A 16,880-nucleotide genomic window follows, 5' to 3' on the forward strand; every position below is an offset into this window, starting at 1 on the left:
GAGCGCCTCTGTGAGGGGGTGAAGGGGGGGGGGGCAAACGGGGCCGGCGCCGCCATTTTGCCGGTGCCGGGGCGGGCTCTGTGCGGCCCGGAAGAGGCGGCTGCCCCCGGCGGGAAGCAGGCGGGGCCGCGGCCCCTCACGGCCCTCCCCGGCCCGGCCCGGTGGCGGTGGCGGTGGCGATGGCGGGCCGAAAGTCGTCGAAGGAGAAGAAGCGGCGCCGCTCCCGTTCGTGCTGCCCCGAGGGGGCCGCGGGGCCGGGGGGCGGCGAGAGGAAGCGCCGGAGCGCCGAGTCCGCCCGCGGCGCCCCTGAGGTGCGGTGGTGGCGGCGGTGGCGTTGTGCTGGGAGGGGTTGGGAAGGATCGCTGCGGCACCCTGCCCCGGTGGGACAGGGGAGAGGGAAGGAAGAGGAAAAAAAAAAAAAAAAAAGCGGGGGAGGAGGCCTGGGCTGAGGTAAAAACGGCTTAAGGGGTGAGGAGGGAGCGGAGGAGGAGAGAAGGGAAGCGAAGCAGGCAGTGCGGTGACAGCGGGGCGCTCCCCTCCGAGGGGCGTCCAGGTCCCCAGCCAGCTCCTGAGCGAAACGGGTGGCTCGCCCCTCATGGCACCTGTCTGCCCTCTGTGCTGCTGAGCGTGGTGTTGGAGGTAATGCTGCACGGCTACCTTGCGGCTCTGCCCGGTGCTGTGCCCCCCAGCTCGTTGCAGCGGGGCAGGCAGGGGGCCGTGGTGCTGCACAAATGCTCCTCGTCCGCAGCTGGGGTGTTAGTCACAGATCTGAAGCGTGGCACCATGTGAGCTGCCGTGAGGAAAATGTACTCCATCCTGGCCAGACCCAGTGCAAAGCGATGTGAGGCACACGCTCAGAGGTGACCCAAATCACAATCACTGTGTCCTAGCCAGTTGTGCTCAAATACAAAGATGACTGCGTGACACACGCTCGTGAGTGACTGTCTGTGTCTTCAAAATATATCTGATTTTTAAAGGTTCAATCTTTTTTTTCTGACATGGAAGATATATTTTCTCATGCAAAACTCTTTTTTTTTTTTTTTTTTTTTTTTCTCCTCGGAAAACTGTGCCACATGGAAACATGTGCAAATTTCTTTCTTAGCAAGGTAGTTGCAGATTATCGACTTCGTCGTTCAATTGCAGAGGAAATCAGATAAACGGATTTATTCTGCCTTAAAGCATGCTTTGATTTAGAAGCAGCAGCAAGATATCTTAAGATAATAATTTCCAGCTAGTATTGAAGAATACTTTTTGTCTCTTGAAAGTTTAAAAATTTTTCCTAGTGTAAAAATGATTTCAGTAACCAAAAACATAACTATTGTGATGTAGTTACCCTTACCGTGTAAGCTAAAATAATATTTGGAAGTTCAGAAATCTACTTTAAGATGTCCCTTGCAATTATGAAGGAAAAACTACTGCTATCACAGATGAGGTGTTAAGTTTCCTTCTTTTGCAGTTCACTAGAAGATGAAAATTCTACTTGCCTTCTTGATGTTTAGGAAGAAAAATGCAATGTGCCATCTGGAGAAAATGTGGAAGAAGCTGAACAACCCAGTGATGTAGAGGAAGGAGGATTAGATCTCAGTGTGTCACTCAAGCCAGTTAGTTTCTACATCGCGGACAAAAAAGAAATGCTTCAACAGTGTTTCTGTGTCGTAGGGGAGAAGAAACTACAGAAGATGCTGCCTGATATTTTAAAGGTAACGAAATACAGCTACTTATATGCTTTTCACAAGCTTGAATGCTTGCATAACAAATCACATCTCTCAAGTCTAGTGGACTTCCCATCTTAAAAACTACCTGTGTTTTTCTTAAACGAAGATTATGTGAAGTCTCTGAAAGTGAGACACTTAAGATTTGATACACTTATTTCATCCTACTCCATTTTCCACAGCTCAGCTGCAGCTGAATGCAGGCTGATTATTTTTGTACTGTCTATCTATACTGGTTATTCTTAATGTAAAAGGAGTTTCTAATTGCATGGAGTGAATTCAGTAGTATTGTGCAGTAACAAGTTTGCTGATTTGTTAATAAAAGTCTGACTTCTATTTATGTGTTATCTAAATTTCTTTATAAGTTATTAATGTCTGAGATGAGGCCATAATGCCCCTTCGTGATAAACAGCTTCTGGAAGCTGTTATTTCTCTGGAATTTAATAGTAGTGCCTCTAGAGTTTTACTGACTTAGAACATATGCTTTTTGAGTATTGAGAACAGTGGGACTTGGTGAAAATACGTGAACGGTCTATATGGGGGAAGAAGCTTCTGGTTAAATGCCATTTGTGCAGTGTTTGTTAACTAGTAGTTTTTCAATTTCTGTCTTAAATTTTATCTAAATCTGTGAGACCGGTTACAACTAAGGTGAGACTTACTCATTTTAAACTCTTATTGAATTGCTTACAGTCTCTCCTGTTTCTCATATCTGGAAGAAGAAAAGAGGTCTAGAATGGCCAGAGGCAAAGGCATAACTGAATTGGAAAGGCAGTTGTCTAGTGGTGTAGAACCAAGCCTGCAGTAGGATGGTGTATATTACAGTATGCTCAACACTTAATAATGTTGGTACATGTAAGTGTGCACAGCTTATTTATGAGTGTGAAATTATCACTGTTTCACCAAGGGCATACTCAGAAGTACAAGAGATGTGAAACTAGCTGGACTCGGTGTGTGGTATGTATCAAAAATGAGAAGTGGATCACAGATTACAACTTTCTTACAGTTTCTTTCTTATGACGTGCAATATGATGTATGATTCCTGTTTGTGCTTTGTTGACACTTTTGTTTACTTTGTTTCATGAACTTGGGTTCGACAATTGGCTTTGATCTTTGCAGATTTAATTATGTAATTCACCTGCTCCTGAGTGATGGAGAATTAGGAGTGATCTGGGCTGCTGTTTCATGCTTTACACCTGCAGTCTGTTATTTCTACAGCTCAGTGTCACAACAGCAGTGAAAACTCTCAGGCAAAGCTCAAGTGACTGATACTGTATATTGCTTAATTTTGAAAACAATACCAAAACAAACAAACAAATATTTTTGGTGGTTGGCCCACCTACCTAATGTTCTTTGGTAGTTGCATCAGTGCATGTCAGAATAGAGAAAGGACTTGCAATCTGAGTTTCTCAGTAGGGCTGAAGAACTACTCAGCTTTCATAATTTTTCTGTCCTCAGAAATCTTAGTGGCTTGTGGTCTGTCTTATCTGTCTTCTTAGAACTGTTCCATGGATGAAATCAAAAGGCTTTGCTTGGAGCAGTTGGAGCTGTTATCTGAAAAAAAACTTTTGAAGATACTTGAAGGTATGAATGCAACTTTTAGGCACCACTGTACACAGAGGGAATAAGGAAAACAAAAGTAGTCTGCATTAAACTGCGCCTGTGTTTCCAGGTACTGACACGTATATGTATGTATATGCTGGTCTTGATCTTTTAATCGTGGGTGAAATCATCCAGTAATTCTGAAGGTATTAGGGATACATTCAGATCATAGTAGTATTAGCTTCCTTTCCCTAGTACTTAGACTAAGAACAAAGCTTTTGACTTGATGTATGGTAAAAACAAAGGCAGGAATTTAGAAGCATTGTTTGAAATCCACTGCTTTAGTTAAATTGGCATTAAGTTGTCCCCTGGTTCTCCGGAGGGGAAATCAGATGTACTGCAATACCAGTTCAACTGTATTAACAATTGCACTGGAACAATCAGTGTAGCTAAAGGATTCTTAGTGCATGCCTTTGCTCTGCTGAGACACACAATGCATATATTTTGATTAAGGATATGATATTTCAGCATATCAGTATCTTACTGAATTTCCACTTGGTATTTAAGGGCCATAGAATTCATTTGTAAACAAATTGCTGTCTCCTCAATTAAGTGGAGCCATTTGAATCTTGAGTGGTAAAGAGTACCTTCTATTACTTGTCTCCTGTGCTTTATTTTTAGTGCCTATAATATTGCAGTAGTAGTATTTATCCTCTGTTTTTCCATAATATAACGTAACTGAAAAATGGCAACTGTGTGGCTAGCAGGCATCTCAAGAATAATCTTTTTGATTCTGTGTAAGTCTGATTCTTAGAACATCTGTTTGAACTGGCGAGAAAACCCTTTTCTGATCTCAGCAGAGTTAATCATTAAAAAATAAGGCTAACTATGTAGCACTAATTGTACTAGATGCCTAAATTTGCATGTTTGAAATTGTGTACATCTAGGCAAGAGTGGAGCTGATTCTGATACTGACGAGGATGGAGATGGAGGAGACAAGACTGGAGGTGAATCTGTCAGTCAGTGAGTAAAAGAAAACAGTTCAAAGCTTAATTGTAAAATATTGAATGATACTGGAATTTTTCATGAGAACTGATCAACTGTAGCACTGAAAGACCTCTGCTATATCCTTAATCATATGGTTTTTTTTTTTGGTAGAATGACAATGAGCTGTTACTGCTAGGAAGCATTGCAGTTACATGGCCTAGTTATTTGATAACATCAGATGTTTCATAAGCACATCACTGAAATTTACACTGGCATTATTGCCCATCAGTTAATTTGTGATAATTGAACATATGCACAATCCTTGCCCGCAGCCAAAAGTGAGGTAATGTGATTTAGGTTAATCCTCTTCACTAGAGGATTCACTAGAGCAGGTTGAACAAAACCCCTCCCAGTGAAATCCATGAACTTTGTAAAGAGTGTTTTGAGTTCAGCTGAGATGTATCATGTTCCTTGCATCCTTGTTTCTGGTCCACCATTCCTGTCCCAGCTGAAGCAGTGCTGACGCTTGCCTGTTCCCATCTTTCCTGCTGGGAATGTTATATTAATGTTTAGAGTTTGAAGTACAGAGGTTTCTAGCTGCTCATTCTTAAGCTGACATCTGTCAGTTTTGCAAAGGCCAACATTTTTAACCTTTTCTTAAAATACTTTCTTGTTTGTTTGTTTGTTTTTTAAAAAAAGACAACTTTTGTGTAGTGTATTAAGTCACTCCTTTAATAAAGACGGTCTTTACAGAAGTAGTTGAGGGGGAAAAGAATGCTAATAGTTATCACCCAAAATGTGTCAAATTTTGGGTCTAAATGTGACTGTAGCAAACAAAAAGCATGTAGGAAAGCCAAAAGCTTGTTCTGGTTTGGTTGCTGACCTGTCTGCAGCTGGCCCACAGATTCCGTGCATCAACTTAACAAGCCTTTTGAAACACAGTGGCCTTACAGGAGTGTAGGGCTGATTAAGGTATCAGTTAGCTGCTAATTTGGCGAGTTCATCTAGATATATGAAACAGAAGGGAAGAGGTGAGAAAGACAATGATAGTAATCCAAATTTTGTGTGCTGGTCAGTATATTTGATTCAACAGAGACCTCATTTCTTTGGCTCAGAACAAATTATGAAATTATCGAATGAAGTAATTTTCTTTGATCACATCTCATCATATACCAGGTTTGTGAAAACACAAATATTGTAGAAAGTGGAGTGATAGATACTAAGATGAGTGATGCTTCAGTTTTTCTCATGTGATACAGGTTTAATACCCTGTGACACTTTTTCTTCTTGGGTTCCGTTTGGAACTCATTTGTGACCGTATTCCCTCCTTTGCAGTCTTGCACGGTCTGTGAATGATGTCAGTACGCACTTTTATGTAAACTAATTTTGCCTTTTGATTTTTACCCTCTGCTGGCTATTTAAAGTATAAAATAACAATATAAAATACTCTTTATATAAATGAGTCCCTTTGATGATGATTGGTGCTTTGCAAGTGAACTTGTGAATTAAATTAGAAGAAAGCCTTGTTTACTAAGGAAACCATCAAAAATGTCCCAGGACTTTGGAGGAATTTTATGGTTTTTTTTTTTAAAGATCTAATTCAAAAGATGTTTACTCTTGCAAAATGCGTATAATATTTCACATCTTAAAGAGGTATGGGAGGTTCAATGCTGCTAGATTTCTGTAAGGCAATTTTGTGAGTTCAGAGTGTTTCAGAGCTACAGTTTGGACATGTTCTTTAACTAAAAACAAAAGTCTTGAGTTTTTTTTTCTTAAAGTTCATCTCTGAAAAAGCTTCAGCTGTTTGCATCATCACGTAAAATGCTCTGTTATTTTGTCACCAGCTTCTTCAGAGTTAAATGCTATGAATTCTGAAATAAGCAGGCAGAAAAACAGCAGTATCAGGGTCTATGTTTGCCAAAACTGGAAAAGGCTGCTATAATAGATGAGCTAGGTCATTTGTGAGCTCTGTATAGATTGTTTAACAGTAATTTTCATATATCTGTGTTAGTCTGCAGTGGAGTACCATTAAAACAAGAGAATTGATTTATGTCAAGTTTTCCAGCTGAATGGTAGACATTTAATTGAAAGGATTTAGCTAATTAATGTCCTGAAAAAAACAGGTAGGCATCTTATTCATAAGCTATAAGTAGGTGCTTAAACTGTGTCTTTCAAGTTCCCTTAGGTGGCTATTTAAATAACCTGAAGGACTGAAAGTAAATTATTGGCAGTAGTAAGAAAAACATGTATTAAAAGAAGAGACATACTATTACAATTTACAGTGGTATGTTCACATGTATAATGTGAACAAATGACTTTTTGCTTTGAAAAATTAATATGCATGAAATGGATTTTAAATTTATATACTATGCCTTACTTTTAGATTAACATATCTTCTGCTCCCATCATTTGGTGACATGATTTTGTGCTGCCCTTTCTTAAATCTGTGCCTCAGTATAGATAATTTGTAAAAATATTTCCTGTAAATAAACAAAGTAAGATTAACAAACTGAGAATGAAATTGAACTATGAGTTGAACTGCATCTACTTGGCCACAAGATGGTGCAGAAAGCCTACTTATGAAACGGTGACAGGTCACAAGTAATACGGTCCAATCCAGCCAATTCTGGAAAAGCAACAGCAAAATATAAAATGTGCTGTAAAAGTACTTTGGGGATCCAATAATTTCTTTCTGACAGTAGGTAATCTTTATAAGAATATCTCTACTATAATCAGTGATACTGTCAAGATAGCATGAAGAAACTTTACAACAATTTTTGATGTGTGAATTCCAATTCAGAATTAGTTTTTTATGTAGCTTTTGAAGTGGGTATATGTAACTTCACAGCCATTTCTTTGAACCAAAGAAGTCAATGAGTTTTCTGTCAAATGAGTGATTTTAATACCTGATGAAATTTGGCTTCAGAGCTCCTTGTGGTATCAAGGATGTGAAACTTGTCTTCTTTCCTCCTGAAAATTCTTGTGCAAGGTCAGACAGTAACGCATTGCTAAAAGACGTGTTGCTGTCCAGTGCAGAGGTGACTGCTCAGTTCAAAAGGATGAAGAATGTGTATTTGTTGGGGGAGAGGATGGGGCGTGAGGAGCCTAAGCAGCTTTTGCTGTTGGTGATAAGCAGGTGTTACGGGGGCATCACAACCTGATTGTGTTGGCCAGTAGCTGGTCTGTGGCCAACATGTCTCTTTAGTTGCTGACACTAAGGTGTTCAAGTCTGCAAGGTTTGCAGCCCCACTCCAGCTGCTTGCTCTGACCTCCTTGTGTACACACAGACCTTTCCAGTAGCTGGTCCAGACCTGTGTTGTCCCAAGTAGGTGACTCCTTGACTCTTTATCTGCTGGGGAACTGGCAGATCTACGGTCCTTTGATTCAAGTACTTGCAGACCCTGGTCTCTCTGGAATTTGGCCTCTAATCTTGCAGTCTCTTTGGCACCTGACTCTCAGATATCTCATCCTACTTAATAGCTAAACTTGCCTGAGGTTTGCTGCACACTGATGCACGACACCGAACTTCCCTGAGGAGGCGTGCACATTTTCCATGCTGTCTATTCTCTGGCAGCACAGTATTGCAGGCCCCTGTCACCTGTGGTCCTCTCTGCAGCTGCTGGCTCTTAGGCACACACAGACCTCTCGTTTGGAGGAATGGTTAGCTGTGGAGTTCCACAAGAAGGCAGGGCAGACTGGTGACCAGGTGCAGGGCATTGCAAGACAAGTGTGCTGACCAGCAACCTGTTTATATTCATCTGACTGATTTTGTCTTATTTTTTCTCTGTTTTCCCTATGCTTGTTCTTCAACAGTCTACCTAAGTCTGTCCCTTTTACCATCCTTGGTCCTTCCTCTAAACATCTGATAATGCCCTGCATATTACCACACCCTTAAACATATCGCCAAGTAAGTTTTACACAATCCTGAAATGTTCTTCCCCAGCATACTGTAACGAGCCCCATGCTGCTGTGGGCAGTAACTCCCTTTAGTCTCTAAGGTGACTTCTCTACCTGACTGCCCTTAGTCGTTTTCTCTCCCGGCAAACAGGCTGCTGCTTTCCTTTGACAGCCCTCAGAGCAACTTGGGCAGGGTGATCCCCCTGTGCTGGTCAGGTTAATAACATCCTTCTCCTCCCCAGATCTTTAAAAGCACAGACAGGAGAACACAACGGAGTACGATGAGCCTCAGCTTTGGCTCAGTAGGTGACAGGAGAACAAAACCTGAAATTTCTGGGAAGGTGTTCTGTGACAGCATCATGGGCAGGTTTAACTGGTAGTCTGTGCTGACATCTGGCCTAATCCCTCCCAGTAATGGAGTGAAGGTAGGAGGGGAAATGTTACTCCCCAGGAGCTGTGACACTGCTTCGAAGTGTTGCACCATTCAAGCTTTGGTTCCCAGCTGCAGCCTGGAGCTGACACTGGGTGCTGACAGGAATGGTTGGGGCTAGATGATCTTCCAGGTCCCTTACAACCCAAACCATTCTGTGATTTCCCCCACTCTAAACTCCACAGGCTCACGGGACTGGTAATTGTGATGGGTCTCAGTTATCTCTAACTTTATGTGTGCAAAACTTTTCCTTGCTGCCTATCCTTTGCTGCTCCACTTAATAAATGGCAATGTCATGTTGTTACACTGAGAAGTTTGAGACTCTGGTTAACATGTCTAAACTGTCACATAGAGCAAAACTAATTTATTTGTAGAATTCCTCGGCTTATTTTACATCTAGCATGTGAGGGCTGTAATCAATCTTGCAACTCCTGTGGCCTTTGTGGTACAAGATTGATGACTCAAATAGAAAATAAATGAGCAACTATTTGTGAAGAGGCAAAGTTTAAATGATTTTGTGAAGGGGTTAGCAAGTATATACAACTTCATGTTCAGCATACCTATTTGAACATGTAGTTTGCATTCAGTCCAGCCTGGGAATGGAAAGTCTATCAGAAATGAAAGAATTGGGAAAATACTTCCTGAGTTGACTAAGCAGGAAAGCAAATTTTAAGGATACGTACTACTGAGATGTTTTGAGAAAAATGCATTGCAGTAAATAATCTATTCAAATTTTATTAAAATAATATTGAGCAGTAAATTTGTTTTGGGGGTTCCTTATTTAAAGTGAGGAACACTTAAAATATTTCTTCATGTGTTGTGTACCTCTTTTCTGTGGGCATGTTCTCCTTAATTATTGCACTATTCTATACACATTTATATTGCACTGGGTGCAAACATGGGAGAAACAAGGTCAATTGATTTGTAACCTCTACTACCATAGGAAAGGAAATAGCCATCAAAATAACTCCGTCTCTCAGACCAAGTCGTCAAGAAGTATAATGGTGTTCTCCCTCCCGACATGGTCGTTGGACACCTGGAAAAAAAAAAAAAGCACACACCAAACATCCTTGAGAGCCTGGAGAAAACAGATCTGTATTCAATTACAGAAGAGGCCTTCAGGCCATTACTGACAAGTTGTTAAAATCATTACATTTAAATCTGTGATACCAGAATCTTGCTATCGTTTTTATAGTGCTGTTTAGCTCCAACGGGCAGGGTGGTTGCATGTTAACTTGTAAGAAATCAATGCCACAATGACGTTCTGGGTAGGAAATTGGCAATACTACTGTCAAAATGCTTGCTAAACATGGTAATTGAAGTTTTTCTCTGAGTCTAGGTGCTTCTCTGAGGGCTGTCCTTTATTTGCCCTGTATATTTCACAGTATTTTCACAATTTGTCCAAATAGTGTGTACAAAATATATGAAGGACGTGAACATTTCACAGAAGTACCCTTTCCTTATCCCAGGTGTAAAGCAGGTGAAACCTTACAGGTCAAGGGTAGAAATCCTTAAATTGAAGAAATAAACATGGATGTTGAATATAACTTAAAGGTTAAGTTGCATTTCCTTTTAAAAAGCAGCCCTTAGTGAAAACATGAGATTGTGATGTAGAAAAGGTGGGTAGTGGTAGGGTGACAATAACTTCATGAAAATAGCTTCTTAATTTCAAAAGGAAAGAGTATTTGAGTGCAACTGAAACAGTAGTTTTTCAAAATATTTAACTCCGTGACCATTTATTCTGAGCTTTAGAGACAAGCTTCTAGGGAGAGCCTATCAGTGAAGATTGGTATTCTAAGGGGTGTATTGAAATAATTACTTCATTCTTGCAGGTTACTAGGGAAAGCAAAGAAAAGCTCATTCTCAAATGCTTAGAGACAGCACATTCCTATTGCCCTACCACCACATATTTTCTTTTTAGTTAATGTTTCTTTGAAAAATCCTCTTAAGTTGTAAAAGATGTAGATTAAGATGTGGTGTCATTTGTTTCCAGGCAGGACAACAGTATAGACTCTACTTCTTCCTTAAGAGACGACAACAAACTGGAAGGTCAGGAATCAAAACAAGGTATGTAGTGGAGAAAGATGAAACTTTGCTCTCTTAATCATAGAAACATGGAATGGTTTGGGTTGGAAAGGACCTTAAAGATCATCCAATTTTGACCCCCTTGCCATGAGCAAGGACACTTCCCACTAGAATGATGTTGGACAGTGACTAGTTCAAGATAACTACTAACTCATGAGCTGTACCTGCAATCACAGAGATGCATCCTCAGAGAAATCACTTGATGAACGGTTTCAACCTCTCCCTTGGGCCCAATTCCATGAAAGTAGAAAGGAACACTGAAGAAGACATTGTAGAAAATTTGGCTTCTCAGCACTTTAAGTCTGGAGGTTTTTGTGGATAGAAGCAAACAATAGCTCTTCAGAGTTTGGTAATTTAGCTTCCAGAACATGACTGAATGATCTTGCAAGGTTCATTTGACTTTTCTCTTCTAGTTTATCAGCTGAAGAACTTCAGTTCTTTCAGTATCTTGATCTGTAGGTGATTGCTAGTACTGCCATTGCTGTTTGCTGAATTCTTTGAGATTCAGTTTTACTTTGTGTTGAAATGATCTTAAGAGTACTCTGTTTTGACATTCATGGAAATCCGCTGTAATAACTGTTTGCCAAAGAACTGCTTGTAATTTAATCATTGTATTCAGTCTTGATATGTGATAGGTTGTTTTGATTGTGCCGAGCTGAGGTCTCTGGGAATGGTGCTTAACACCCACTACTCCTGATGACTGGTGCATTTTGTAGTGTAAAAGCAGAGTAGAAGTACTCAACTCTTCGGATCTATAAGAGGGAAAGTTTTGTCTTGTGTGTTTTTTCTTTTTAAATGCAAAGTGCAGTGGGTGAGACACTCAGGTACTACAATATTGGAAGAATAGAAAATACAAAAGTAGGCAAGTTAGTGGTACTCATTTGAGTAACTGTTGTGTAAGGAAACTGTTTCTTTAACCAGCAGCAGTATTTGTTTTATTCCAATCATTAAAACAACACCATATAACAACTGCCAGTATTATTTTGTAGACGAAGCACCGAATTGTAGGCGTTTCTGTCTCAGTCTATTTTCATTTGGACTATATCTATTTAGTAACATCAGAAATAGCTTTTCCTATCAGAGAATGTTGCAAATTCTTATAAGCTATATTTTTCTTCTGTGAAGCAAGAAACCACATAGCATTACGTGGTTCCTGCAACTCCCATTTTACAATTCAGAATGCTCTCTTTAAAGATATCTCCCCTGTAAGAACTGTATGAAGGGTGTTTTTTTAAGAGGTATTTAGTGAGGGGAATTAAACGGAGAAGGGAATTGTAACAACATAATAACTTTCAGGAGCAGATGTAAGTGTTGCCTGGTGTATATAGAGTAGCCTTAGACCTGACAGATTTCTGCAGATCTCTTCCACTTTTGTATTATCAAAGGGAATTAATGACTGTTCCCGGTGATTCTTTCACTGTTGTTTTTTATGACTTTATCAACCAGAGTATCATGATGGCTTAGGGCTATAATAGTGACTTCACTGAAGGTGCTACCTTTAAAGAGTTTATGAGAATATCAATATAAATGATAAAATGTAAGTCTAATCCTTCTTCTGCAGCTCATGATGCTGTGGGAAAAAACAGATTGAGGGGTTAAACAAAAGGGGTTAAAAAAAAAAAAAAAGAATAAAGCATGTTAGAATGAATTTCACAAATGTAGCTGAAAGAAAAAGTAAGTTATCAAAATGAAAAAGGTAATGAGAAATGCCAAGCAAGAGCTTTATTACTGGGTAAAATTAAAAGTGAAAAAGAAGGGAAATGAAGCCCACCAGCTAATTAAACAACATTTGTAGGCAAATAGACATGTATGAATACTGTATATTATGCAGTTTTGGCAGGCCTGAATTCTGAATGGAACCCAAGGCTGCTTTAAATGACTTGTTTGTTTAATATCTTACCAGTACCACACAGAGTTTTATGATGGGTTGACCCCAGCTATCAGCTAAACACCGCAGAGCAGCTCAATTACTCCTCCCCCAGTGGCACAGGGGAGAAAATTGGAAGAGCAAAAGCAAGAAGAACTCTTGGATCAAGATAAAGACATTGTAATATGTAAAGGAAAGCTGCATGCACAAGGAATGCAAAATGAGGAATTTATTCACTACTTCCCATTGACAGACAAATTTTTAGCCATGTCCTAGAAAGCAGAGCCTCAGCATGCATAACAGCTACGGAACACAAATGCTATAACCATGCAGATTACCCCTTCCTCTTTCTTTTCTCTAACTTTTATTGCTGAGCATGATGTCTTATAATATGGGATATCCCTTTGGTCAGTTCGGGTCAGCTGCCTTGGCTCTATTTATCTCCCAACCTCTTGCCTATCTTTAACCTACTTGCTATGGGGTCAGAGTGAGAAGCAGAGAAAGCCTCAAGGCTTGGCAAGCACTTTCAGCAGTAGTCAAGACAACGGTGTGTTATCAACACACTTTTGATATCAAATTCAAAACATAGCACCGTAGGGGCATCTGTGAAGAAAATGGACACCTGTCCAGCCAGGCCTGGTACAAAGTCAGTTTACCTTTGGCAGTGAATTAGGTAATATGAACATATTCAGGAGGTAACTTTCATGTATTGAGTTGAGAGCCATTGACGTGCCTGGTTTTTGATCCATGGAAATGCTGTCCTGTTGAGCAGCGTGTTAGGTAAATACTGACTGATGCAAGACAGAAGTACATGTATTTCCATTTCCTTATCCTGTTGATTCTCATTACTTCTCATCTTTCACGTATTTTGTATCTTGCAGGGCAGAGTTGAGAAGATAGTGTACAAAGTTGATTTTTTAGTATAAGAAATGGGTCAGACTGCATCTGAAATTGAAATACTAACCTTGAAGCTACTGTTACAGTAGAAACATGGCAAAAACACTTAAGATTGAAGAAGGCTCTGGTATGCACATCTCATATGAGTATTTTTTACACACTGCTGTGAGGATTTTATATAGCTTCAGAATCATTTGTGCTTTAGGCTTGTGAATTGTAATTTATTTTACAGAAATTGAAGACCAAAAATTCTATGTAAACTTTATTTATGTGGCTAATACTGCATTTCCCAGAGCTGGATACTTTCTTAACAGTTTTGATTAGGATGTTGGAGATGCTGCACACATTAGCTGTGTATTTCCCACATCTGATGTATTCTGAAGCACGGTGGGCAGTTTTTGCAGTTGTGTACTGTAAACAGTGTTATGAAGTGCTGGAGGGTCATCGCTGATGATGGTGCAACACCCTGAATCAGGAGTGAATTCTCTGGCAGGGTAATGTGCAATATTCCAGAATAGGGACTTAAATGTTATCCTAAGTCATAGTTAATCCCCATACTTAAGCAAGGTCAGCAAGAGCAGGCTGCTAAGGATCCTACGCAGCTGCATCTTGAGTGTCTCCAAGGATGGAGACTCCACTGCCTTTCTGGACAATCTGTGCCAGTGTTTGACAACCTTCACGGTGTGTTTAAAAGAAAAAAAAAAACAAAAAAACATGTTTGCAGTACTGTCTTGATGTTTATTAAATATTTTTTCTATATAAAGGATCATTATGGCTTACAGTAGCTTACACAGGAATGCAAACTTTCTTCAAATATTTATGATACGAAATTATACTTATTTCAAAAATACAGGTCTTTAACTGTAAACCTTCAATATTAATTAACAAGGAATACAGCTGTACTTCTGGACAGTGGTGCAATTATAAAGCCTTTAAAGGCAGTAACTTTATCATCATTTGGTTATAAATTCTTTATTTGAAGCAATGAATGGTAAGTTTCAAAAGATACAGAGGTTGGCCATGCACTAATAATTTTTGAGGCCAAGGTGTCACAAGCAGTAGTCTCTCTATAGCCAAATTGTAAGATCAGTTACTTGAGCTCTGACGGAGTTTGGCTTTTATCTTACAGCACTGCCTCATCTAATTGCTCTTCTTAGTAAACTCCCAACTTTTTGCCAGTGTTAAAAGCCAATACTGTAACTTTCCATTTTTACTGACGTGAGTTAAATATGTCTGAAATAGTTGTATGATAGATTCTGAATAGTTACACTGTAATAGGATTTTCTATTAGTCTTCAGTATTCTGCTTGACATAGTGTCCCATTTCTTTTAAAATAAGTAAAATAGTTTTAAAGTGTTTTTATAATTGCATTTTGAAAACTAAGCTTACTTTAAAGATAACAATAACCAATTCTGCACTGCAGAAACTTCCTTGTGATATAAAACCTTATGGCTTTTTAATTGGGGAAAATAGATCATGTAACTCCATATGATGGAATAAATTTTCCCGGTACTACAGCTTTGCAATACTGTATGTTCTTCTAAATTGGCATAAAAATGCATTAACACTTGTCTAAATTAGATCAGCCTTAAAAGATGGAGAAGAAAAAGAGGAGGAATTAGTTGTCTCAAATTCACAGATCTTTTTGCCACCCTTAATCTACAGAGAAGTGCTTTAAGCAGAAGTGATTTTGTAAGTTGAGAGAAAAATTGTTCAGTTAGGTCATTATATGATTGTTACATTTGTGTTACAGGCAAAGGAGAAGATAGCGATGTCCTCAGCATAAATGCAGATGCATATGATAGTGATATAGAAGGTCCGTGCAATGAAGACGACAGCTCAGATGTGCAAGAAAACACCAGCAGAAGTGGAGCCGGTCAGATAGATGACCTTCAGAAGGACATTGAGAAAAGCGTGAATGAGATACTGGGGCTGGCAGAATCTAGCCCAAAGGAGTCCAAAACGGAAGGCGTAGCTGTTCCTCCCTCGGAAGATGTTCAGCCATCAGCACAGCAGCTGGAGCTCCTGGAGCTCGAGATGAGGGCCAGAGCTATTAAGGCTCTGATGAAAGCTGGAGATGTAAAAAAACAACCCTGAGGTTGTTCAGATTAAAGCTTCAGTATGTTTTGAAGAACATTGTATCTTTTCTCTTCAGCGCTAAAGTATATTTGGGTTGGGTATGACATTCCTCATTCAGACTCTTACTGTGTATCCCGACCTGTGGCTTAAGCCATTGATCGTAGTTTTCATTGCCTTTGGTGTGCTGCTTCCATCGCTGGCACAGATGGGCTGGTTTGATGCTGCACTGAGCAGTGTCTTTGCTGTGTTACCTCCTCGAGGAGGTACAATGTACAAAGCTATGCTGTGAACCTGGTGCCTTCAGGACAGGTTAGAAAAATCAAGCTCGTTATAACCCCATGGTTAGAAATTAACCAGTTATTTTATTTATTAGCAACTTCTGAACTACTTGAGAAACTTGATTTATATACGCTTCTTTTAAAATGCCATTTTGAAGAGTCTTTTGTGGTGTGACAGCCTTCAGCATTCTGCAAGGTGCTCTCAGATGCTTATTTCTCCTTGAGGCCCAGCTCACAGTAATGTAAATGTTCTAGTTAAGTTGAACGATGATTCATTTTGAGAAAGTTAAAAGCATGGTTAATTTTGAAAAAGCTAATTTGTTATTTTTTTTTTTTTAAATAAACAGTTAAACTTATTTTCTGAGAAAGTGCCTGAAAGTGACAAATACCAGTGTTTTTATACTGCTGGTCGTCTAATTGTTACTCTCCTCCACTGTTTGTCTTCTGTGTCACAACTGAAATAAAGAAAATGGAGTTTTTTCTTGGTTATGAAGCTTTTTTTTGTTGTTGTTGAATATTTGGTATAATATTTAGTACAACGTGGTAGATTGGATTACTTAGAAGTCCCTAAATGTTTAGTATTTAACTGTTTGTCATTTCATGTCCTCTGTAAATAGTATTATCTACATAATTTCAGAGTAAATGCTTGTTAGAAAAGGCACTTATGTATAATTTTATATACAGTTTCAAAATCATAATTCTACATTTTTTCATTTTGAAGGTATTTATTTTTAAGTAATTTGTATTATAGAATGAAAACTTTTCCTCCTATCATTCCCTGAAATAATTACAAAAATTCTGGTTCTGTTGAGTAGTGCTGTTTTCCTACTTGGCTGCTCATAAAATTCTTTTTTAAATGTGTGTGTTTACATATAAACATAAATCAATTTTTATTACAGTATGAGGTTTGTGATTGTGGTTCTTGGTAAGTAAAATGATGTTGTAACATGTGATTTTCCTTTGATTGTAACTTGGAAAGCAAATTAGATAATTTGTAATAGTGCCATAGATATTTAAGAGTAATTTGTGGAGATTATTATTACAGCAGAGGTTGTCATAATGAGTACATTCTTAACTATCCTGCAAGGTTTATAATTCTTTTCCTTTTC

The 16,880-nt window shown here is 39.2% G+C and overlaps 1 protein-coding gene across 1 annotated transcript; it reads left to right on the forward strand.

Annotated features, from left to right (window-relative positions):
* The first annotated feature begins 124 nt into the window (after positions 1–124).
* Positions 125–16,264, forward strand: CAAP1 (caspase activity and apoptosis inhibitor 1). Its single transcript, XM_084503916.1, has 6 exons — positions 125–311; positions 1,500–1,700; positions 3,209–3,293; positions 4,199–4,274; positions 10,559–10,632; positions 15,168–16,264. The coding sequence occupies exons 1-6, from the start codon at positions 180–182 to the stop codon at positions 15,509–15,511; spliced, it is 912 nt and encodes a 303-aa protein (XP_084360042.1). The 5' UTR covers positions 125–179; the 3' UTR covers positions 15,512–16,264.
* The last annotated feature ends 616 nt before the right edge of the window (positions 16,265–16,880 follow it).

Source organism: Aythya ferina (genome assembly GCF_964211825.1).
Source record: "Aythya ferina genome assembly, chromosome: Z".
NCBI classification, from domain to species: domain Eukaryota; kingdom Metazoa; phylum Chordata; class Aves; order Anseriformes; family Anatidae; genus Aythya; species Aythya ferina.

Bases quoted from the DNA above. Each gene is read 5' to 3' on its own strand.
- CAAP1 (XM_084503916.1), top strand. From the start codon at position 180: ATGGCGGGCCGAAAGTCGTCGAAGGAGAAGAAGCGGCGCCGCTCCCGT. The intron at 4,275-10,558 runs GTGAGTAAAAGA...ATTTGTTTCCAG, and splicing joins GGAGGTGAATCTGTCAGTCA to GCAGGACAACAGTATAGACT. The intron at 10,633-15,167 runs GTATGTAGTGGA...TTTGTGTTACAG, and splicing joins AGGTCAGGAATCAAAACAAG to GCAAAGGAGAAGATAGCGAT.